The sequence below is a fragment of the Rhinolophus hipposideros genome (assembly GCF_964194185.1).
Source record: "Rhinolophus hipposideros genome assembly, chromosome: 6".
In the NCBI taxonomy this organism is placed as follows: domain Eukaryota; kingdom Metazoa; phylum Chordata; class Mammalia; order Chiroptera; family Rhinolophidae; genus Rhinolophus; species Rhinolophus hipposideros.
Genome location: NC_138052.1, coordinates 100830495 through 100853899, shown reverse-complemented (window position 1 = coordinate 100853899; position 23405 = coordinate 100830495). Strand labels below are relative to the sequence as shown.

The 23405-nt window shown below is 53.7% G+C and overlaps 2 protein-coding genes across 18 annotated transcripts in view; one reads left to right on the top strand and one right to left on the bottom strand.

The window, feature by feature from the left end:
- Positions 1–1619: 1619 nt before the first annotated feature.
- On the top strand, positions 1620–22805 carry MTERF4 (mitochondrial transcription termination factor 4). 4 transcript variants are annotated; one of them, XR_013993547.1, is made up of 5 exons: positions 1794–2585; positions 2729–3212; positions 4834–5018; positions 5652–6100; positions 22670–22805. XR_013993547.1 is itself a non-coding variant. In XM_081052039.1 (4 exons), the coding sequence occupies exons 1-4, from the start codon at positions 1751–1753 to the stop codon at positions 5991–5993; spliced, it is 1032 nt and encodes a 343-aa protein (XP_080908165.1). In that variant the 5' UTR covers positions 1620–1750; the 3' UTR covers positions 5994–7653. The 4 variants fall into 4 exon arrangements, 2 of the variants coding, with proteins under 2 accessions (XP_080908165.1, XP_080908164.1); XR_013993548.1 differs by lacking the exon at positions 22670–22805 and adding an exon at positions 7568–7647; XM_081052039.1 differs by lacking the exons at positions 1794–2585; positions 22670–22805 and adding an exon at positions 1620–1771 and having other exon boundaries at positions 5652–7653.
- The window catches only part of SNED1 (sushi, nidogen and EGF like domains 1), a 74718-nt gene continuing 55226 nt past the window's right edge, over positions 3914–23405 (bottom strand). For 4 of the 14 annotated variants that reach the window (XM_081052023.1, XM_081052033.1, XM_081052024.1 and 1 more), the window contains 4 exons: positions 17258–17374; positions 16530–16617; positions 12466–12549; positions 7704–11670 (listed from right to left, as the gene is read on the bottom strand). In XM_081052023.1, the coding sequence (XP_080908149.1) occupies positions 11634–11670; positions 12466–12549; positions 16530–16617; positions 17258–17374 (326 nt within the window). In that variant the 3' untranslated portion in view covers positions 7704–11633. Of the gene's footprint in view, positions 3935–6411; positions 11671–12465; positions 12550–16529; positions 16618–17257; positions 17375–23405 lie in introns of those variants that run through there. The other 10 variants (XM_081052021.1, XM_081052032.1, XM_081052026.1 and 7 more) reach the window with 7 other exon arrangements.

The following is a 23405-nucleotide window of genomic DNA, read 5'->3' as shown; positions in this document are numbered from 1 at the left end:
AGATGCGTAGGCTCTACCCCCGAATCACCACAGGTCTAGATGTGAAATTTAAGAAGAAATACCGTGACGGAAGAAAGTTGAGATGTCCTGAATTAAGTACAGCAGGCCAGAGGGTGAAGGAAGCGGCAGCAAAGAGGTTAAGCAGTTAAACGACTGCAGGGCAAAGCCAAGGACGCTGCTGGCCCTCCTGAGAGTGTTGGGACTTCCCGGGAACTTGCAGGTGCCGATTTCCACGGTTACCTCGGGGGTCGCAGGGCCGCGGCCCCCGGAGCCTCCCTTCCCGGCCCCCCCGGCCCCCCCGGCGCTGCCACGGCCCGTCCAAAGGAGCGAAGGCCCCCGCGCCGCCCCGCGCCGCCTTCTCAGGCCCCTTCACAGCCAGTGGCCACTCGCGCACAAGTCACAGCTCTTCCTTGTGCGCCGTGGGCAGCGAGCGCTCGCCAACCCGGGACGGCGGGCGCGTTGCCTCCGCCCGCCGAGCGTCCCCGAAAGGAAGACGCAGCCGGACCATCAGCTCGAAGGCGTCTTTTGGGGCAAAGCTAACCAAGACCCGGTCTTCTTTACGAGAGGAGTGGCTCTCACAGTAAAACGGCGCGGGGTCTTCGCTCCGCTGCGCTCGGGAAGGCGCGTGAGCGCGCGCGGCCCCGGACCTGCTGCCCCCCGGACCTGCGGCTCCGCGATCGCCTTCTTCCGGAGACGCCTCCAGTCCCGAGAGGCCTGCGTGTGCCGGCAAACCGCGCGGACCCGCGGCGCGGCTCCTGCCACGGGGAGAGCCACGGGGCCTCCGCGTGGGAGCAGCGGCGCGTCCAGGGCCCGCCCTGTGCTCGGCGGGGACCCGGGGCTCCGCGCGCTCCGGCCTTTCAGCGAGTGCGGGCTCGCTCAGCACGCGTGGCGCGCACACCTCCGCGCCGTGAGCCTCCTCCGTGTGCGGGCCCCCGTGCTTTCCGCCTCGCGTGTACCCGGCTCCGCAGGGGCTTCGGGACGGCTCTTCTGTGTCGGGAGGGGTTCCCGTGCGGCCGCGGGAAGTGGCCGGTTGGGGCCACGGTTCTCGTTTCCTTTCACCTCGTCTCTGCAGGGGGATCTTAGAGCAACGCGAAGCGAAGCTTTGGGGAAGGAGCAGTTCTGTGTGGCGCGGGCCACGTCCCGAGAAGGGCCGCGGAACGCGTTTCCCGCGCCGTCGCGCTTGCGAGGGGGAAGGCGGACGGGGCGGACCGGGGGGGAAGGCGCGCGCGGCGGACCGGGGGGAAGGCGGACGCGGCGGACCGGGGGGGAAGGCGGACCGGGGGGAAGGCGGACGCGGCGGACCGGGGGGGAAGGCGGACCGGGGGGGAAGGCGGACGCGGCGGACCGGGGGGAAGGCGCGCGGGGCGGACCGGGGGGGAAGGCGGACCGGGGGGGAAGGCGGACGCGGCGGACCGGGGGGAAGGCGGACGCGGCGGACCGGGGGGGAAGGCGGACCGGGGGGAAGGCGGACGCGGCGGACCGGGGGGGGAAGGCGGACCGGGGGGAAGGCGGACGGGGCGGACCGGGGGGGAAGGCGCGCGCGGCGGACCGGGGGGAAGGCGGACCGGGGGGGAAGGCGGACGCGGCGGACCGGGGGGGAAGGCGGACCGGGGGGGAAGGCGGACCGGGGGGGAAGGCGCACGCGGCGGACCGGGGGGGAAGGCGGACGCGGCGGACCGGGGTGAAGGCGCGCGGGGCGGACCGGGGGCTCTGCTTCCGGCGCCGGAGTCGCGGGGGCCGCCTTCGCGCTATGGCGGCGCTCGGCCGGCAGGTGAGGCTGCGCCGTGGGCGGGTTGCGGGCGGGGGCGCAGGGCACCGCGGGCGCCCAGGTGCTGCTCGGCGGGCGGCGCCTTCCCGGTGGGCACTCGGCGGGGCCCGCGCGTGGAGCGGGCGGAGGCCGCGGCGCGTGGGCTGGGCCGACTGCCGGGCGCCACGGGCGTGACGAGCGCGTGGGCAGGGAGCTCCGCGCGGTCCCGGCGTGGGAAGTCCACGCGCGCGGGGCCCGCCGCTGGCTGCACACCGAGGGACCTGGTGCCCGAGTGGGTCGTTCTTCCGGAAGCGGCGTGGGCCAGAGTGTCACGTGTGGGCCCGCCGCGGCGCCGGAGCTGGCGTGGACGTTGTTTGCGCTAAGGACGCCGGAGGTTCAGCACCCACAGAGCGTCCCTTCCCTGGACGCGGACACCTGTGGGCGCGGCGCGGCGCGGGCCCTGCCCCGGGGAGAGGGGCCGGAGGGGAAGGGCGGACGGCGCCGGGCGCCCGTGTGCACAGCGCGTGGCGGACGTTCTCCGCGCCCTCGTGCCCGGCCCGCTGGCCTGCCCCACAGCCCTTTCCCTCCCGCGTCGCCGTCGTTAGCCGCCGCGTGCACGTTAGCAGCCTCGGGGCATTTTCTTCCTGCGTGTGACCCGTCGGGGACGTCGTCCCCCCGCCCCGCTGAGCCCGACGGGGCGCAGGAAATGCCCCCCCCCCCAGCACGCGCGGCCGGCGGCGCTGACACGCGCGCTCTGCGCTCGCTCCGCCGCGGGAGCCCGGACCTCTGGCCCTGGCGGCTCTGCCCCGTGCACACGGGAGCCTCCTCTGGGGGCTGTGTAAGTTCACAGACGGTTTTGCAGACGAGTGGCAAACAGGTTCCTGTGGGACCGAGGCACAGACCCTGCTCGTGCTGCGTGTGCGCCCTGCGTGCCCACGACGTGGGCGATGAGGAACTGATGCCCTTTTGTACTGTCCCTAGGTCTCGGGCTGCTACCACCTGAGCCCCCTCGCCTGGGCGCGCATCCCTAGGCGGACTCCTCAGAAAAAGACGATGGCTTCCTTGTGTAAACTGACCACAGCCTCCACCCGAGGGGGCCTTGACGACGTACCCTGTGTCGGACGCAGAACGTGTGTGCAGGACCCACAGTGCAGGGCGCGTCGCCCTCAGCGCCTCCTGGAGAAGCAGACTGCTCCTGTGGACGGCCGGTCCTGGGAGCGGGAGGAGGTCATCACTTCCCTCCTGGACATGGGTTTCAGTGATGTCCAGGCTAACGAGCTGCTCGCTGTGCAGCCAGGCACCCACCCTCAACAGCTGCTGGACGTCGTTTCAGAATTGATACTCTTGGGTGTGAATCCAGAGCCTCTGTGTGTGGCTTTGAAGAAAAGTCCTCAGTTGCTGAAACTGCCTGTAACACAAATGAAGAAGCGCTCCAGTTATCTGCGAAAGCTTGGCCTTGGAGAAGGTAAAGGTGTAGCTTTTATAGATAGTGCCCAGGGGCCCAAGCTGGGGAACGAGGAGCCTAGGTGAGCTGGATTAGGGGAGGTTTCTGGGAAAGGCCCTTGAGAGGACTGCGTGACCTGGTGTGCAGGTGAACGAGAGGCGTGGTCTCCTTTCAGGCGTCGCAGGAGGGGAGGAGGCAGTTGAGTGGCAGACAGGGACTCTTGGGGGGCTCTAGCAGCTAGAACAGGTGGGCATGGGTGCTCACAGGTAGATGTCAGTATGCGATGTTGACCCGTATAATCTTTAATGTATAAATTAGCTTAGGTGGTCTTAGTGCTTTGTGTCTGAGGTCGAGCCAGAGCCATACAGAATCCTTGGTAAATGCCTGGATTCCAGCTGGATGTCTTGATTTACTGTGGAACGTGACATCTTCCCAGATTCCTGGGAAATGGTGGAGCAGCTGTTCCCTCCAGCCGCCCCCTCACTCCCAACAGAATTCCATAGAAGTTCATTGGGTCTCTCTATGGGCCTTCTGGAGAAGGGGTTTGGGGCCCATGAGGGTCTCCAAGGACCTCTGCCCACTTTGACCAGAGGAGTTCCACTGTTCTCTCTTTCATTCTTGACTCACTGGTTAGATGTTGGGGGGGGAACGGTTTGCAGACTCACATTTCAGAGGACCTCTGTTAGACTTCTTTCTCCAAAAGTAAGCAGAGACAGCCTTGTGTGTTTTTCGGACCCGATGACCTGTTGCAGTATAATCGGAAAGACTAGACTGAACACCTTATGTGCTTTGATTATAAATTAGCAAGCTCAGCACAGCCTTACGTGGCAAAGATAAAGTCTAAACTCCTGAAATTTAATTCTGACACATTTTAGCAAGACAGTGACTAACTCAACTGTTAGGAACATTTCAACTAGCTGTTTAAAGTGATTTTAAATTTCTAGGTACTAACTTTTACCAACTATCTGTAGGAGGGTAGTTGGTAAACTACCGCAGTTCATGTACCGCAGTTCACCTAGGGAAGTCTCAGTTCATACCAGTTATCCTAATGCAATTAACAGGGCATCTTTCACCCAGTTTGGATAAAACATGTGGTCACCCCACTAGCTAGGTCAGTATTTGTGCTAGTTGTTACTATTATGGTAATTATTTTCATGGCACTCCTTTTCTTTGAGTTCAGGCCCCCAGGTCTTAGGAATGTTGGTTGTGAGTGGTCCATGACAGTTTTATTCTGGAAGGAAACCTCAACCCAAAGTCCCATGATGAGGGACGCTACTCCGCATCTTACTGTCTGACCTTTTCAGGAAATCCCTGTGAAATACTTTTCTAGGTGAGGAGGGCAAGAGGAGGAGACATAGAATATGAAGTAGGTGCTTTTCAGCTGGGAGGCCAGAGAGAGGCAGGAACGTAGGGCAGGGAGGGATGGAGAGTCTGAGTGAGGGGTTAGGGGGGAGGTGGGCCGTTCTAGCCCCTCCCTCTCCCCGGGTGCTGCTGGGAAGACCTCTGAGGCCGCCACTGGTTCTGTGGGGGTGGGGGTCCTTGTTCACTTTGAAATGTTGGTTTGAGTTGGGTGGGCGCAGTTAGCCTCTTGGTTTCTGGAACACCCTGAAATTCCATACTTGCGCTTTTCTGTGTTCTGTAGGGAAGCTTAGGAGGGTGCTTCAGTGTTGCCCCGAAATCCTCACCATGCGACAGAGGGATATTGCCAACACTGTCAGGGTTCTCCGGGACAAGTGCCTTTTCACTGTGCAGCAAGCAAGCGAGATTTTGCACAGATGCCCCTATGTTCTTCGGGAGGACCCCGGTGAGCTGGAATACAAATTCCAGGTGAGATGACCGAGAGAGTGGCTGGGGGAGTGACAGTGGGCTTTCCAACTTAGCAGGGGCAGCTGCGTGGGTAAGATGCCTCGCCGCCCGGCAGCCGAAAAGAATGCGTTGGTCTGTCGCTTGTTTGTTTCCGATGAAGTCGCTTCCGTGGCTTTTCTGCTGTTAACCCTGAAGGACCCAGCCCTGTTCAAACAGAGGGTCCACACACACACCGGCCTCTGTTTGAAGTGGCTGATTGAAAAGTAGCGAAAACCTTCCTTCTTTCCACCCTGTGTTGCACTTTGGTTACAGACATGTGAGTGTGACCATTGTCCTCTCTTTTCTGGGAGCGATGGTGCTGAGGTGGCTCAGACCCCTGTGTTTTCTGACTTGCAGCCTGTTGTCCCCATGCTCATGCTTTCTCCTTCCGTCTGAGCAATGGTAGGACTCAGTCTCTCCCTGCAGCGTTGTTCTCAATGTGAATTTGAAAATGCTTTGAAAACTGGCAGCTGTCAGACAAACGCGGGTGTCGGAGTTGGGCTGCCGCCGTCCACTAGGCAGTTGTGGGAGGCTTTTGGACAGGTTGGGTCTCCTGTGACTGGGACGACAGGTTTCAGGTCTGCACCTGAGGCCCTAATCTGTCTGTGTCCCCAGTATGCCTATTTCAGGATGGGCGTGAAGCACGCGGACGTGGTGAGGACCGACTTCCTGCAGTACTCCATCACCAAGACCAAGCAGAGACACACGTTCCTGGAGCGCCTAGGACGGTACCAGACCCCGGATAAGAAGGGGCAGACACAGGTCCCTAACCCTCCACTCAGGGACATTCTCAGAGTTTCCGAAGCTGAGTTTCTGGCCAGGACGGCCTGTTCTTCTGCTGAGGAGTTTGAAGTTTTTAAGAAGCTCTTGGCTCGGGAGGAGGAAGAAGAGTCTGAGAACCACATGCCTGGTGACAAAAGCACAAGTGAGGATGAGGAGGCCGAGGCCGAGGACTAGGGGAAAGGGGGCTGTGATGTGAGTGCCGGAATGAGCCGCGCCCCGAGACATCCAAGGGTGCTTTAAGTTTCTCAACACTTCTGGGAGCTTCGCCCGGATCTTCTCAGGTTATTTTTCATTCTAAAACTGGTCTTTTGGTGAAAAATTATCATACATCACCTGAGAAGTGGTCAGACTAAGGGGGAGGTGCGTGCGTCTGATGTGCTGTCAGGTTTCTGTTCCTTCGCGAATAAAATACTGACTTGGAGCTGTTAAAATCGGGGAACTCAGTATATCAAAACTTGGTTTTATTTTTTTTGTCATATATGTAGGTGATAATTCGTGGCAGTGTGGGGCACGAGATTCCTTCTGGTTCAAGAGTCATTTTCTGTTTACTTCTAGTGATGAAGGTAAAATTAGGAGAAGGCAGTGAGGTTTTAGTACATCACAGCACTTTATTTTATGAAAACAAGTAGCAGGTTTTCCACACAAATACTCATGTTTTTAATCCAAAAATATTGCTTCATAATTGCATTCAGTGTACAGCAGAGTAGAAGTAGAAGGAAGTGGGTCAGTGACACATGCCTTCTTCATGCCGGCGACGTGCTGAGAAGCAGCCCTGGCTCCGGCCTCAGGGAACTTTGCTATTGTGCCAGCCCGTGGGCCAGCGGGGCACAGCCAGGCCTGCAGTCTCTGGCAGCCATGGATTGCCAGAACAGGGGGTTCGTGGAGCCATCCTAGCCGCCCCTTCCGCTCACTTCACAGAGGGCCATCTGAGACCAGAGGACAGAGCAGGGTCGGGCAGGGTGGGGCCTGGGCTGGGGGTGGTCTTGGGTCATTCCATGGAGCTCTCCATGACACCAGAGGGGAGGACATCCCCTCGGGGAGCCCAGTGGGTTTGCAGAGTGACTGGAAGCGTTGGGGTCAGGGAATGGAGTTGGATGTAAGCCAGAGGTCACCTCTGACGTAGAGCTGATGGCATGAGCTCTGTGACAGAGGGAGGGTAGGTTCGTCCTAGGACATTCTGGGCACCCCTTCCTTGGAGGAACTGGCACAGGACCAGTGCTGCAGAAAATACGTTTGGTGATGTGACTAAAGTTCAGGCCTTGGCAGCATTTTAACAACTACGGGAGACTCCTAGCTCTTGGCCTGCTGTTTTGCAGACCACGTAAGAATCGTGCCAGGCAGCCATTCTCTGCTGGGGGCAGTCTGGGTCCCAGGGAACCTCTGGGGACACACTGGTGGTTAGGACCAGGAGAGAGAATGCAGTTGGGATCTGGTGGCTGAGGCCAGGTCTGCTATTAAATGTCCTGCAGTGCATGGGACAGTCCCACAACACGGTGACCCAGCTCCAAATGTCAGCTGGGCCAAGGGAAACTGCAGTGAGGCCGGGCCCAGCAACACACGACTGTCAGTTTGTGAGAACTTCAGATTTAAATGCCTCGCATTTATCATATTTGATTTAAAAGACAAGTAAGTCACTGGTTTTTTACGAGTTCCTTCCCCTCTGCCCTGGAGTGCTGTTTGTGGGTTTGAACTGTATTTTACTGGGGGATTCAGTGCTGACTCAAAAGAATTCATGCTTTTTTCTCCAGGCTCGTGTTTGAGCATGGCCACAAAGAGAAGGACATGTTTTGCAAAAGAAAATGCTCAGTAACTCCCTCCACACGTGGCAGTGGCTTGCCAGCAGGAGCAGTTCCAGCTGTGGAAAGGAGCTGGGGCGGCTGGCACAGGGTGGGCCCTGCCTGCTGGCTTCGCAGGTGGGAGAGCAGTGGGTGGCCTGCATTTCCTCATGTGCCTGTGACAGCCCACGTGCAGCAGGGGAAAGGGACATTCGATCTTCGCTGTCTTTCTTGGCGATGGACAAAATTACTGGAAAATGAAGACAGTTTACTCTGTGCCCGTGTTTCCACTTTTCTTGCATTTTGTGGCACCCACGTGCCCGACACTCTGCACCTGAGCTGCTGTTCTCGTGCCCAGGTGGGTGGAGTGGGTTCCCAAACGTACCAGATTAGATGGTGAGTTCATCCAAATTTGGGCAGCAGATGGCGAGTGCAGCACCTGGTGCTTGTCCGCTTTCCTTCCGAGACAAATAAATGCTTATTTGATTCCGTGATTATTGATCTCCGTGGGTGGACGTGGAGTGTTTTCAAGGACAACATTAGAGTTTTAAGAAGGAACCCCATGATGAAGGCAGTGACTCATTTGGAATGTTTCAGGATGAATGGTAATTCCTTTAGCATCAGGAAGTCTTTATTAGATACTCAGTTTGTAAAGCATCAAAGTGGGTTAATCGACGGCAACACAGCGCCAAGCTCCAGTGACTGTCCTGGAGAAACCAGTGCTGCCGAGTGAAAATCTGCAGTGCGTTCATGCTGGCCTTGCCGTTGAGGGCGGAGAGAGTCTCAGCTACATTCAGTGACGTCACTTGGTCATTCCATTTGCTAGCTTACACAGACGCAGTGACAGGTCCCAGTGTCACAGCAGCGGTCAGCAGTATGTGTTTGTGTGCGTGACTTTCTTGTTCACACAGGTGGGCCCTGGGGACTAGACGTTCTGGAGTCCAGTGGACACTTAATGACATGACGGTTCCTCCTTTCTGAAAATGACAAATTGCATAATAGACATATGCACACACGCGTTTAATAATAAAAAGTCTAAAATATACTCTTAACTCTTCAAAAAACGTTTTTATGAAAGATGAAAGGAGGGGTGCTTCTGGTGGTAAAAAGCTGACTTCGGGCAGAGTCCGTGGGAGATGCATAGGAGCTTATGTCCCAGCTGGGTCACTGTGACCTGCTCCACACGGGTGAGGCGGGCTGGCCTCTTTGTTCTGAGCTCCTCTGCAGGGAGAAGAGAGCTATGTGCGTGTGGGCTGGCCACGGGGGTCACAGTGAGGTGACAGCGCTCTGCGGCTGGTGATGCTTCGTGTGGACATGCTGGGACCCTGGAAACCCCCAGTGAGTGGTGGACAAGATCTCACACGTGCTCTGGCCAAGCCAGCCGCTGTCCATCTTCATTACTCAGACCTGTAAGGAGGAGCCCTGCTGCTAGTGCGGTGCCTTCTAGCGGCGTCAGTGTAGCGCTTTGTGACATCCAGGGTCTTTGGTGCCCTGGTGTGACGTGTCATCGGGGATGCTTTCTCTGAATCAGGCTGAAGCCTGAGTGGGGCTTAGCCAGTGATGGCCATGTGACGTGGCCCCCATTTTTGTAGATAAAGTTTTATTGGGTCACAGCCATCCCCATTGAGGCATGTGTCGATGGCTGTTTGCACTGTGACCCAGAGCTGAGTAGTGGCCACAGGGACCGTGTGGTCCAGAAAGCCCAAAATACTGGGGGGTGGCATAAAAACATGTATACGTGACTTGTGTTCATCTTTTGTTATCGGTATATAGTGAGTGTTACAATTTTAATATAGGTTTTTCCTTTCCTAAGATGTGTATACATTTTTGGGCACCCTCTGTATTTACCTTCTGACCTTTACAGCAGAAGTTGTAGACTAAGTGTGTAAACTCCGTCTTAGCACTAATTACCATTTCCTCTTACACAGTCACTGATCTGTGTGGTGAGCACTGGCCTGCAAGGTCTCTGCGGGAATAACCTGCGGGCAGAGCCACCAAAGCAGACAGCTCGCTTTCCTTTGTGTGGCCGCCCCTGTCCCCGTCCACCCCACCCCCTCAGCCCGCCCCCCATCCCCAACCCTGTTTGCTTGCCCAACCCGCCCTCTGCCTTGGAAGCCCTCTGCCTTGGAAGCCGTGAACAGCTGCTCCTCCACTGGGTATAGGGTCTGGGGGCGGGGGTCCTCTCTCTGGGACCTAGAACTGGTTTCTGGACGCAGCAGAAGCTCCTGGCGTCGGCCTTGCTCCCCCAGGGCTGACGTGCACGCAGCACTGGCTCACTGACTACAGCACAGGCTGCCCCTTGGGGATACAGGGCCTGGGTTATAGCAACGGGCTGGCAGGTGCAGCGCAAGACGCAGAGATGGTGGCCGCAGAGAGTGTCCCTGGCCGTGGCCCGGCCTGTCTGTCTGCTAGAGGCCAGAGGAGAAGCCGCGGAGGGGACGGGCTCCAGCCAGGACCTTGTCCCCCAAGGTGTCCTTTTCAATCTGATTTTAGACCTTGTCTTTCTGGGTTCTAGAAACTTGGAAGGTTGGTGGAGTGTCACAGAAACGTCCCGAATCCTTTGAAGAAAATAAAATGGGGCATGAGGAGAATAAAAGTGCGCCTTCCCGTTTCTCTCAGTGTCAGGGTCGCTGCCCCAGGCGTCGGAACTGTGAGGTCCGCTCCCTCTAACGAGGCAGTGGGAGGGGGCGGGTTTGTGGAGGACTGACCACGTCCCCCCGAGGGAGGAAACCCCCCTCCCCCCACGTGGTATAGCCCTTGGATCCTTCCTCAGAAGACATGGGCTGTCCAGGTCACTCTGGTCACTGTGGATTGGAATGAATTCTTGCTTGGTGTTCTTAGGTGTGTGTCTGGGTATATGGGTTTCTGTTTCCTGCCTATTTTGTTTTCTCCGTTGTTTTCAGAGTGGGTATTCTAAAAGCCGGTATTTGACAAATAGCCGAGGGTTTCTGATTTGTTTTTATAGAAATGGATTTGCTGAGTGACTTAAAAAATACTCTTTCAGGTAACTTATTGCAATATACATATTTCAAACCCAGGTATATCTGTGGCTTCTTCCCCAGTGTGAGTTGCTTGTAAGTTTTGGAGTGCATGTATTGGATGTGTGTGTCGGGGGCTTGAGGGGGCGTGATGCCTTTGAGTGGGCTTCACAACTGATTGTACGACTGCCCGAGGTGAGGCCACATGGCGCTTCCCGCCCCACAGATGTCTACCTGGTCGGTGTGAGGGGTCCCCGTTTAGAGTCAGCCTACAGCCGCAAAGCCCTTCTGCTTCTGGTTGGTTGTCAAGGTCTCTGAATACCATTCCTCAGCTGTATAATAACCGCGGCCTGTTTGAAGCTGCCTCCCTCCTGTCCTGCTCACAGAAAAATGGACGGTTCAGCTCATTTATGAGCGGGAGTCATGAGCTGTCCTAGGGTGCCCAGAATTTTTTCATTCCCAGAGACATGTTGATAAGAACCTGTGGTTAGTGTGACGCTCATTACAGGCTGTAGATGGGTCTCTAGGTTTAACCCACTATCTTCCGAACTATTGTGAAGACTTCAGCAGAGTTTACGTGTGGGGAGGTGGGGTCACATGCAGTTGAGTTGCCAAAAGGGTTTGAGGAAGGCTGGATTAAACCAGATCAAGTCAGAAAGTTTCTTTCATTTCAGGGTTTCTGAGGCTTAGGGTTCCTGTGTCCATTGGGAATCTCCCAATGAGAGGGCGTCTTCAGGACTTCCCGAAAGTTAGGGGACCACGGCTCCCCATTTTTCCTTCCAGTAGGTGGCCATTCACAGGGTCTGGGAAGCTCTCCTTTCGGTTCCCGAGCTCTGATGGAGTGGGGTTCATCCTCACCCCCAGACAGCCTCGTCTCCACCTGAAGACGTAGCTGCACCAGTCTTGCCTTGCACCCATTGGGACGCCTCACTTTCTGTTCTTCTCACCCGTCTTACCCCGTCGGGGCATTTGGAACCCTGCCTGGGAGTCTGTATAAGGGCGCACACGGAGCTTTCCCTGGCGGTGCTGGCAGAAGGGCCGCTGTCACTGGGGAACGTACCTTAAGATGTTTTCAGTGTTGGACTGTCACTTTGTTTCCTGAAACAAGTAGGGAGAGGTAGTTTATGAAAACCAGACTGTGTCCGTGGGACCCCAGGGCCCCCTCCGCCCAGCCATCGTTCTTCAGCTCACACACAAACCACGTTGGGGACACCATCACTGTGGCACTGAGGTTAGCTTTTCAGTTTGCCCACCTGGCTTGAGGTGCACATTGTGGAATGATGGGGACAGCCCCTGGCTGGATGAGTCATGGAGAGTGAAGGGAGGGTGTGGGTGGAAGAAGGCCAGGGCTACCTGAGGGGCGCACCCACGGCAGCCACCCAGGTGAATTACGCACTGCGGCTTCCCTGACACTGAGTGATGCCCCAATGTGTGTGGTGACTGGGGTTCGGGCTCGACTCTTTAGAAGTATAACATACTCAGGCAGTGCTTTGTATAATGATTCTTGTGACTAGCTTGAACCCTTTGGGGAAAGAACCTGGGTGTGAGCGAATAAAAAGTAAACAGATTTGCTCTATTTGCAGCCAAGTATTTGGGCCTGTTGATGACACTCTTGCTTCCCAGTTTTAGCACCAGGTACCGTGTGCACCCCTCAACCTACCCTGCGGCCTCCAGTACCCACCATGCCTGGCGATACCAACCGTGTTTGCTCACATGTGCAGAGTTTCTTAGAACATGGCCCTGCAGGGCAGCCCAATGGGCAGACGTACAGCCTGGCTCAGCCCCCAGGCCTGTGGCATCCCACAGCTTTCCGTCCCCAGGGCCACCCTCACCCCAGCACCCTGTGAACTACAGGACACAGCATGCCCCTCCCTACCCCCCACGAGATGGCACCTGTGCAGGGTTTTCTTGATACTGGTGCTCTCACAGCTCTCTCTGAAGCAGACGTCTTGGTGCAGTTTGTAGACTCGTTTATACCTGTTGCAAGAAAGCTCTATAAAGGCCAGACCTGGAGCTGCTGCACCCAGGCTGCGTGCACCCACAGTAGCAGTGAGGGTGTTGGGGGAAAGGCCTTATTTCCCTAATAAAACTTAATCTCATAGGGATGTACTAAAATGCCCCACATAAAAATCGTGTGATTTTTAAAAATTATCTTTACCAAGGTGTGATTTACATTAAATAAGATACACCCCATTTTAAGTGTACGTTTTGAGGAGCATTGACAAAGTCAATGATATTAAGAGAGAAAACGGGACATTCTGCAGACAGGTCCTGCTTGAGGCAGACCACCCACCCCTGAGGCCTTGAGAGGCTGACCTCACTTTGTCCGTGGGCAGTTCACGGAGAAGTTGGAGAAGCCTGGTAGATGCAGGTGTGAGATGCTGGTGGGTAGTGTGGAGCAGGAGACCTGACTTCAAGCCCTGCCTCCTATTTACTAAGTGTGCTTTGTAAACTTAGTTACGTGTGCTTTGCTCACGGCTCTGAAACTTATGCCTCAGTTTCGTGTGAAATGGGAATTATTCATGCCACCTCTGACAAATTTGTAGATGATAGTGAATGGGAAAGCGTCTTGGTTCTTGTTAACGCCCTCAAACGTCAGAGCTGTTGGAAGAGACCCAGGGACTTTGAAGGCAGAGTCCTAGCTCCTGTGCTCTGTCTAGAACCTTTGGGTTTAGGCCTTTGGTTAAGACTTCCGGCCATCAGGGAGTAACGGGATCGGAAATTAACTTCCCAACACAACCACCAGAGAACTGGGCAAAATATAAGAAGTCTCTTTTCAGACCTTAGAAAACAGTGCAAGACTGTGATCCCTGAGAGAAGGGAAACAAATGAGACGAGTTCTGTGATCGCCCTGGACTTCAGTCTGCAGGCACCTTTGGACTGCGTTCCAGGGAGGAAACAGCTGAAGAAACATTGGAGTTGGGAAGGCAGAGGCATCTATGTTTGTGGGGCAGAGTCCTGGAGCAGAGGGAGGTAAGCAGAGGATGAGCTTCAGAGATCTGGAGAAGGGTCCCCTTGAAAAATAAGCTGTGCATTCATAGGGTGAAACCCCATGAGGCTGGGCAAGGACTACCGAGGAGGTGAGTGAGTCCCAGAGCCAGAGTGGAGACGTCTTGATTAGTAACAAGCCGTACCATAGAAACAGAACCCCAGAAAGGCCATGCCCCAGAAGTGGGGCAAAATTAATCCCAGGATAAAGGTGATGCTAAAGTCATCCGAAAACAAGCCTCAAAAGGATCAAACTAAACTTCAATAACTACCTTGCAGAAAAGAATAATGAACATTCTTGAAAACAATACAAAAAATAAAGATCCAGCACACAGTAACAAAATTCACAATAGCCAGCATCCAACAAAACAATAAGACATTCAAAGACTAGTGGAAAGAATCAAGAAAATGTGACTCATAAGCAGGCAAAGAAAATAAAAGAATAGGAAAACACCTAGAAATGAGGTCAGTGACAGAAGCAGCACATAAGGACCTTAAAAATTTGTTCCATGTGTTCCGTGATCGAAAGGAAAACATAAACAAATAGAAGATAAATGGAGGAGCTAAGAAAGAACAAAATGGAGCTTCTAAAGTGGTATAAACATAGTATCTGAAATGAAAATTTTGCTGAATGGGATTAATAGTAGGTTAGACACTGCAGAAGAAAAGATCAGTGAACTTGAAGGCATCGCAATAGGAGCTATCCAAAATGAAGTAGAGTAAAAGACTGAGGAAAATGAAAAGAGGCCTCAGTGACGTAATGGACAATATCAGTCTTACACATGCATAATTAGAGTCCCAGAAGGAGAGGAGAGAAATGGACAGAAAAAAATATTTAAAGAAATAATGGCCAAAATTTTCCAAATTTGATGAAAGCTAAAAAGCCAGAGATACAAGAAGCTTCATAAACTCGAGAGAGTAAATACATACATACTCACAACTCTACGAAAGGACATCATAGTTAAATTTCCCCAAACCAGTAATAAAGAGAAAACAAAAGCAGCCCGAGTGGGTGGGGGACACATTTCATATAGTGAAAAAAGATAAGAACAACTGCAGTCTTGTCTGAAACCATGCAAGCCAGAGATAAAAGAATGACGTCTTTAAAATGCTGGAAGAAAAAACACACGTGTCAACCAAGAATTCTATATTGAGCAACTGTATCCTTCCAAAAGGAAGGGGAAATGAAAACCTTTTCAGCCAGACAACAGGCACAGAGAATTCATCCCCAGCAGACCTGCACTGTAGTGTAGTGGAAATGTTACAGCAAGACTTTCAGGCAAAGGAAGACGACATTCCGAGGCCCACGTACCAGAAATGGCAGCCACTCAAGTAAGTACGACTGCACTCAAGGTTTTTAAAGGTGATTGTTGGGAGGAAAAACAACACATTGTGTGGTTCAGAGCACGTGTGAAAGTAACACACCTGACAACAGTAGTCAGTGTGAGGGCACGTGGAGGCTCGCTGCCGTAGGGGTCTCCCCTACATGATGTAATTAAAGGTTGTGACAAGCTGAAGATGAATATTGGAAATCCCAGAGCAGCCACTAAAAAAATTAAACCAAAGCAGTATAACCAGTGAGCCAACAGTAGAGGTAAAAGAGAATGTTAAAAAATAATCCAAAAGTAGGCAGGAAAAGAGAAAACTGTAACGAAGATCAGGTGGGGCAAATGGGAAACAAACAGCAATACAGTAGATTTAAACGTAGTGACATAAGTCATTACATTAAATGTCAGTGGTTTCACTACTCCAGTGAAAACCAGAGGTGGCACACTGGATATACAGCAAGGCCCAGTGTGCCGAGAGCAGGCGGCTGCAGAGGAAGGATGGAGCTCTCGGTACGCTCGTGTTGGTCGCTGAGGGCTGGTCAGCTACCCGGCCTGAGGCTGGTGGCTCCTGTGGCTTCGCCTGCCATTCCACAGAAGCCACATTTGGGTGGCCTGCAGACGTGGAGTCCCAAGTCCCAGTGTGGCTCGCTGTGTCCTGTTTCCCTGCTTTGTGTGACGTCCTGTGACCTTGCCTGCCTACATCCGATTCAGAGTGACCTGAAGCCTGTGATCCAACATGTCCCTCTGCTCGGCGTCCTCCTAGTTCCTCGTGTCACAGAGAACACATGCCAGAGTCCTCCCATGGGTCTCCAGGGCCCCCTGGCATCCCCCTGTCCCTGCCCCTCTCAGCTCCAGCCCCACGTGGGCCTGGATGTCCTTCCCTGAGATACCCCTCACCTGCTCCATGTGTTAGGTGTCACCTTTCCCACGAGGCTTACCTGACACCCTGTTGAATGCTGCAGCCAGCCCGCTGCCTGCCCCACCCTGGGCTTTCCTAGCCCCACGTGCTCATCTCTTTAGCACTGACCGCCTTCCAACACTGCGAACATACCGTGTGTGCTTCCTGTGTCTGGCTGTCCCCTCACCTAGAATGGAAGGGCCCAAGGACAGGGCTTGGGCCTTTTCTGTTCACTGGCACGTGCTGAGGCTCTAGAGCTGTGCCTGGCACATAATAGGTGCTCATATGTCTTTGTCGACTAAACAGATTGTAAGTGGGACCCCAAAGAGTCACACAGTGTTAGCAAGAAAGGTCCTAAGAGGGGCGGTAGGCAAACTGTCGCTCTGAAGCCCATTTTATAGAAGGGAAATCTGAGGCACGAGGGCCCTGTCATCACTTAATGGCAGAAGCAACACTCAGCTTCTCACGTGCTGCTGTTTATTTTCGGGGTCCCTGAGGCAGAGAGGAGTGGACCTGCCATCGAGGGAAGCGGGGCCGACTCCGCCAGAGGGGGCGGGAGCCAGGCCTCCTGGGCCTCTGCTCCCAGCTGCACAGACCTCCTGCCTCAGTTTCCTACTGTGTCAGAGCACGGCGCTCTGTGCCTGCCCGATGGTGTCCTCAGGGCCTTGTGAGGATGGGGGGAGCTGTGCTCTGTGGAAGGTCAGGAACACAGCAGGCGTGGTGAAGGTGGAGGGGAGACTCACACGTGGTGGCAGATACCTCCTTCCCAGACCGGCAAGGACTTGGTCTCCGAGAACAGCCGTGTGCAGGGCTGGGGCACTTTCTTACAGGCTGCGGCACAAAGGGAAGGGCCGTGGCTCAGGGGAGCTCGGGGGGCCCAGGTGGCCCTCTTCCTGCACCCTGGGGGGCCCCGGCTGCTTCCTGCGACTGCGTCCTCAGTGACTGGCAGCTGCTCTTACAGGGGTCCTTGAAGCCTGCAGGCTGGTTTCCCTCGGGCTCACCATAGTCCTGGGCGTGAAGGGCCTCGGGGTGCTGTCGCTGGCATGGGACTTCTGCCCCCCCACCTCTTGTCTTCAGTCCAAAAGCCGTAGCGGGAGCTTGTGGCCTTTTCCCTCTCACCTCCACATCCAGCCCCGGAGCCAAAGGAGCCCTTTGCACCCCCTCTCACTGACGGGGGGCCGTTGCTCTGCGCTTGCTTTCTGACTGTCGCTAGACCCCACACTTCCCAGGCAGCACCTTGTACCCTGGCACTTGGGGGCAGTAGGAGGCCCAGTGACTAACTGCCCACCAGCCTCCCTACCTGTGCACTTGGACTTCTGGGCACCGAGGCTGGGCCCCATCCTGGCACCGCACGGTTTGAAGTCCTGTGGCAAAGCCAGCCTGGGCCAGGGGTGTCATCACAGCCTGCTGTACTAGGGTCTCAGGCCCCTCCCCCCGGCCCAGATAGATGAGGGCAGTGCCCTCGACTTACCAAGCTCACAGCGTCTGCCTTTGAACCCGGGGCTGCAGTTACAGGTGTGGGCGTCCACGCCTGGCACGCAGGTGCCTCCGTTCTGACAGGGGTTTTCTGAACAGTTCCCAGGGGCGTCTGCAAACAGGCCGTGAGTGGTTAGTCCCCTGGACCCCAGAGGAAGTCCTCGTAGCATTGCCATGTTGCAGCCTCCTCCTGTTCCCAATGCCGCTGTGCCCTCGAGGGGGTCCCGTTTCAGGTGGTCGGAGAGAACAGAGGTGAGAAGACTGGCCTCGGCATGCCTGGGCCTCACCCCATGACCTTGAGGGGCAGGGCCAGGACCGTGGTTTTGCTGGGACCCTCAGTGCTGAGCCCCCCATGGCGGAGGAGCCTCATCTCGCAGCTTAGATTGTGGTTGGACTCTGGTGGCCTTCAGGACAGACCCCCAACCCCGCCCTGGCCTGGGCCACCCTCTCCCCACGATTCTGCTGACTTTGCCCTTGCACAGGGTGTCTTCTACTTGGAACGCCACGGCCGCCCTTCGACAGCCCCACTTTGAATTCCCTCCTCGTCCTTCGATGCCTGGCCTGTCCCCAGGCCACCGGTCTCCCCCAGGTGGCCTCACAGCCCCAATGCAGGCAGCCCTCTGCAGGACTGTGCTGGGCCTGTGCCTCTGTGGGCCGCTGTCTGCCTGTGTGCCCGACAGCTGCTCACCATACTGCTGGCAGCTAGAGGCAGGGTGCTCAGTGGCTGCCAGGGAGGGGCGGCCAGGCCTTGCCCTCTTGGGGTCCACAGTCCGTCCTTTTTAGCTTTGTCAAGATATCTATGTTTTTCAAGTTTAAAAAGTTAAGAAACACAAAAGAGTAAGAATTGTGCATCGCCCACCACTCCCAATACCAGAGGGCCAGTCTCCCCTCCGCCATCTAACGCAGCCCCCACCCAACCTCCTCATTGCAGTGCTGACGGAGCCGACCCACCATGTTCCCGGCCCTCCTGGGGGCTCGCAGTGATCCTTCCTCACTGCCCTACTTCACGTCTCTTCTTCTCCCCTCACTCCTCAGGCTTCTCTTGTCTTCCCGAAGTGCTGAAGGTGACTTGCGGGCTTTTAAAAAAAATATTTATTACAAAAAATGTCAAACCTACGACATGTAGGCTGTGAAGAAGCCCATTTGTCACTCAGCTTCAGTGGTTATCAGCATTTTGCCACTCTCGTTCAATTGCTTTCCATCTTTCCATCTCCCTTTCTCTCTCTCGTTGAAGAACTTCAAAGCAGTTCACAGACACCGTTTCTCTGGGAATCTGATACGTAAAGATGTGCACATTTCTTACAGAAGCGCGGTGCTATTACTACAAAATTAGCAGTGCTGCCCGAATATCGTAAGCAGTCGCAGTCCACCTTCCAGTCCCCCATCGTGTTAAAAATGTCAGGCACAGCTGGTCGCATCTAGTTAGCAGGCAGAGGCCAGAACTCACTGTAGTGTGAGGCGTCTCGTCTGGTCCTACACTCTGTCTTCTTCCCTTCTACATTTCCTGAAGAAACCAGGCCGTTTTTCCTGAAGAATCCTCTCCTGGATTTGACTGCTGCTCTCTTGTGGCATGAACTCCTTCCCCATCCCTGTGTTCCTCAGAAACTGGTAATTAGAGAGAGGGGCTTCAGATGGCCTTTATGGGACTGCTTCCCTGGTGGAGGTCGAGTGCCCTTCATTACATCGTGAGACGCTTGATGTCTCCGAGTGGGTTAGTGACAGGGTTGTGCCCCATGGTCAGCGTCGGCAGCCTTGTTAGTCCAGAGTGGAGTTCTCCTAGGCTCTGTGCCCCTGATACGGATCCGAGGTCCATTGTCTACCCAGGGCTGGAGCTACAGCTCTGCCCTCCTCCGCTGTCACTAGCCAGCGAGTCTTCTGTGGAGACCTGCTCGCGCTTGGTCACCCTTAAGTGCTGTCCACACAGGCCAGGCCAGATAAATGCTCCATCCTTTCCTTGTATACTTGCAGAATGAGTCTGTCCCCACCACATGGTTCTTTTGAGCTTTTCGTGATGGATTTCTGTGTATTTGATGAATTTCTGTCCATTGCTTCCTTAGTTTTCTTGATGCTTAAATGATCTCATCTTTGGCCAGTGTGACCCCTTTCAGGTTGGCTGCCCTTCCCTTTTCACACAATCTCAGTTGTTTTTGAGAGCTTGCTTGCCCTTTTACAAGTATGTCCTGGGCTTATTTTGTCCCTGTTCTGCTTCCGTCTTGGAATCATCTGTTTTTCCAAAGACCCCGGTCCCTTTTAGTGGAGGATGGTCTCCAGAGCCCACAGCCTGGGAAATGGAGGTGCTCACCGTTACGGGGGTGTCAGTGCACCAGGTCTCCTCAGTAGACAGGATTAGGAAACTAGATTTAAAAAATAAAGATGAACACTTACGACTTCATACCAGTGTTTCCAGTTCAAGTTAACAGTTAAATACAAAGAAAACCAGGGGCTTTCCTTCTTTGGTTTTGTGTTGTGTCTCATTGTGCTGAAAATCTTGGTGCCATTAACACAATTTACCCCACAATGTACATGTAATAGTTTTAAGAGAACAGTATTGTAAAATAGTGTTTAAAATAACCAGTATTACTACTAACACTAAGATCACTGAGTACAGCTTAAAATTTCTTGGCAATTCTTTTTATCCTTAGGATATATCCCACTGGGAGTGAATAGTCAAATGCTGTTCTTAAAATCACTTCAAATGATACATTTTTTCCCTGTGTGGTTATGCCATCAACATGATAAAAGTAAGTTTATTTTAGTTTGCTTTCAATATTCGGTGTTGCTTTTTTTGAGGTGTCATTTAAAAAACGTTTTATTGTATTTTAGTGTACTATAAAGGCATAGTCAGAGAAGTCTAGTGTCCATCTCCACGCCCGTTACTTCCTTGTTCTTGTTCTTTCTTTTCTTATGTAGTTAATACTTTTTACTAGTTTTACTTTTTAAATATAGGAAATAAGTCAGTATATTTATATTTCTCTTCCCCACTTTCCTACGCTGAAGAGATACAAAAACACTGATCTGCAACTTACATTTTTAAAGCAGGTTTGTTGAGATATGATTTATATGCCATACAATTCACCCATTTAAAGTGTACAAATCACTGTTTTTATAACATATTCACATATGTGTGCATCCATCAATAGGCCATTTGAGAACATTTTTATTACGACAGAGAGAAACCCCACACCCTTCAGCTGTCACCTCCCTGCACCTCCACCCCCACCCCCAGTCCTAAGCAACCGCTGATCTCTTTCTGTTGCTATCAATCTACCTGTTCTGGACTTTCATGCGAATGGAATCATATTATGTGGTTCTTTGTGACCGGCTTCTTTCACTCAGCTTAATGCTTTCAGGGTTCATCTATGTTGTAGTCTGTCCATAATCCTTTTTATGGTCAAATAATGTCCCACTGTGTGGACAGACCACATTTTGTTTGTCATTCGTCAGCCGGTGGATGTCTCAGTTGTTTCCACCTTTTGGCAGTTGTGAGATGTGCTTCAGGAACACTCATGTCCAAGTCCTGTGTGGACACGTGGCGTGGGCCGTTACCAGAGCGGAATTGCCAGTCTCACAGTGACTGTTTAATTCTTCAGACTGTTTCTCTCTGAAGTGGCCACACCGTTTACATCCCAGCCATAGTGTCTAAGGCTCCTTTTTCCCCACCTCCTCTCCAGCGTTTGTTGTTACCTGGCTCTTCTTATTGCAGCCACCCTTGTGGGTGTGAAGTGGCATCTTGTGGTTTTGGAGTATTTCCCTGATGGGTAATGATGTCCAACATCCTTTCATGGGCTTGTTGGCCACTCATGTATCTTCCCTGGAGAAATGTCTATGCAGGTCCTTTGCTCGTTTCTTCACTGGGTGTCTTCTTCTTATTATTCAGTTGTAAGTATTCTTTATGTGTTTTAGATACAAGATGCTTTTCAGATGTATGATTTGCAAATATTTTCCTATTTCATGGATTGTATTTTCACTTCCTTGATGGTATCCTTTGAGCACAAAAAGTGTTAAATTTTGATGAAGTCCAATGTGCCTTTTTTCTTTTGTTGCTCACACTTTTGATGTCACATCTGAAAATCCTTTGCCAACTCCAAGGTCATGAAGATTTACCCCTGTGTTTTCTTCTAAGAGTTTTATAGTTTTTGTTCTTACATTTAGGTCTCTGATCCATTTTGAGTTCATTTAGTGTATGGTGTGAGGTAGGGGTCCTGCTTCATCCTTTTGCGTGTGCACATCCAGTGGTCCCAGAACTGTTTGTTGAAAAGGCTCTTCTTTCCCCCATTGAATGGACTTGGTGCCACTTGCAATCAGCTGCCCACAGACGTGTCGGTTGATTTCTGGACTCGCAGTTCTGTCCCACTGACCTAGGAGTCCTTCCTTGTGCCAGTGCCAGCCTGACTGGATTACCATTGCTCCGTAGTAAGTTTTGAAATGGGGTGTAGGAGTCCTCCTACTTTTTTAGGATGGTTTTTGCTATTCTGGGTGAATTTTAGATACTGTACACAACAACTGTCCAGAAACACTTTACCGTGATCTTGCGAGCGTGGCCGTGTGAGCCTGTCGGCCACTCTTGCCCTCCCTCCTTGGGCCCAGGCTGCAGAGACTTGACTGACATTCCTGGCGTTCCTGACATCTGGGACCCTAAGCCAGCAGTGCACGCAGCAGTGGGAGTTTTTACCGGAGCCACATCTCTGTAGTCTCACCCTACAAAGTGGTCTCCTGAATCCTGAGTTTATCGTGGCACACATTAAAATAAATAAAAACTGATTGGAATAGGAGTGGGCAGTGAGGATAAATGACAGAGCAAAGAGGTTTAAGCCCATGCCTGCTGTTGCCCAGATATGGTGACTGCCTGCCTATTTCTGGGTGGCAGCTACCCAGACCACCTGGGTAGGTGTCCGGGGGTCTGGGTTGTCCCAGCCACTGGGGTGATAAGTTGGGGAAGACAGGAAGGATTTGAGTAGCTTCAGTGCTCACTCCAAACCCCCAGGATGACGACCTTAGGAACCTTCCTTCGTGAACTTCTCCTGGGGGCTTGAAGGTGTGGCCTTGGCCTGGGGGGTTGCTTGGTGAGGAAACGCCAGTCAGGGATGTTAATTGGGTGCCTAATGCTGTGGATCCTCTTTTCCTTGAGAAAGAAAAGTCTTACAGCTTACAGAGGGACGGAGCAGGTTATCCTGCAAGGAAACAAGACCAAGACTGACACCTGGTGACAGCAATAAGGACAGAAGGTGACAGTGGACTGATGGGGAGAGAAACTTCGAATCTTGGATTTTGTATCCAGCCAAGTTGTCCTTCAGATTTGAGAGCCAATGAGAGTGTTTTCAAGCATACAGGAGCTCGGGAGTTGGGCCATGTAAAATCCCAATGAGTGTCTTGTGGAACTTGACCAGCTGATTATAATCTTTTGCAGAGGACCAAGAGCAGCCAAGGCACTGAAGGTCAAGGGAGAAGACTGGCCCTGAGGGACGGCATGCCTTGGTAAGACCAAGGACACCGTCGTGAAACAGTTGGTGTTGGCACAAAGAAGGTGCAGCCACGGGAAGGAGTGAGGCCAGAACCTTTGGTTGGTACCAGTGAGGAGACGCTCGACCAGATTGGCACTCCAGAGATGCAGGTCAGAGCCCAGGAGGCGTGCGTCATGCCCGCTCCGCTGGCAGGACCTGCGAGCCTGGCACCATCAGGTTCTGGAGAGGCTGGGAATCACCCATGTCCCTGACACAGCTGGAGGGCGTGTAACAACTTCGCCTTGCCATGTGGTTCGGGGGTTCACACATCCCTGCCCAGCGTTTCCATTTTCACACACTTGTGGGATGTGTACAAGGCCGTCAGAGCGGCACTGCCGACACCCACCAAACACCCTATGTGTCCCCAGCAGAGTGCGGCCAAGGCCACGCAAATCACCCACGGACTTGATACTCCATCGTGATAGCGAGTGAGCTGCAGCTCCACGTACGGCACCGACTGACCATGCGCAAGACACTGGGCCCAGCATGACGCTCACCTGGTCGCGAGACCCACCATTGTTCAGGCATGTGTGGAAATGTGGCGACCTCACTCCCCCATCATCCTCCCCGACAAAGCAAACGGACGATACATGCAGGGAGTGTGACAGCAAGCACGGTAAGTTACTGTCTGCGTCCGGTTCC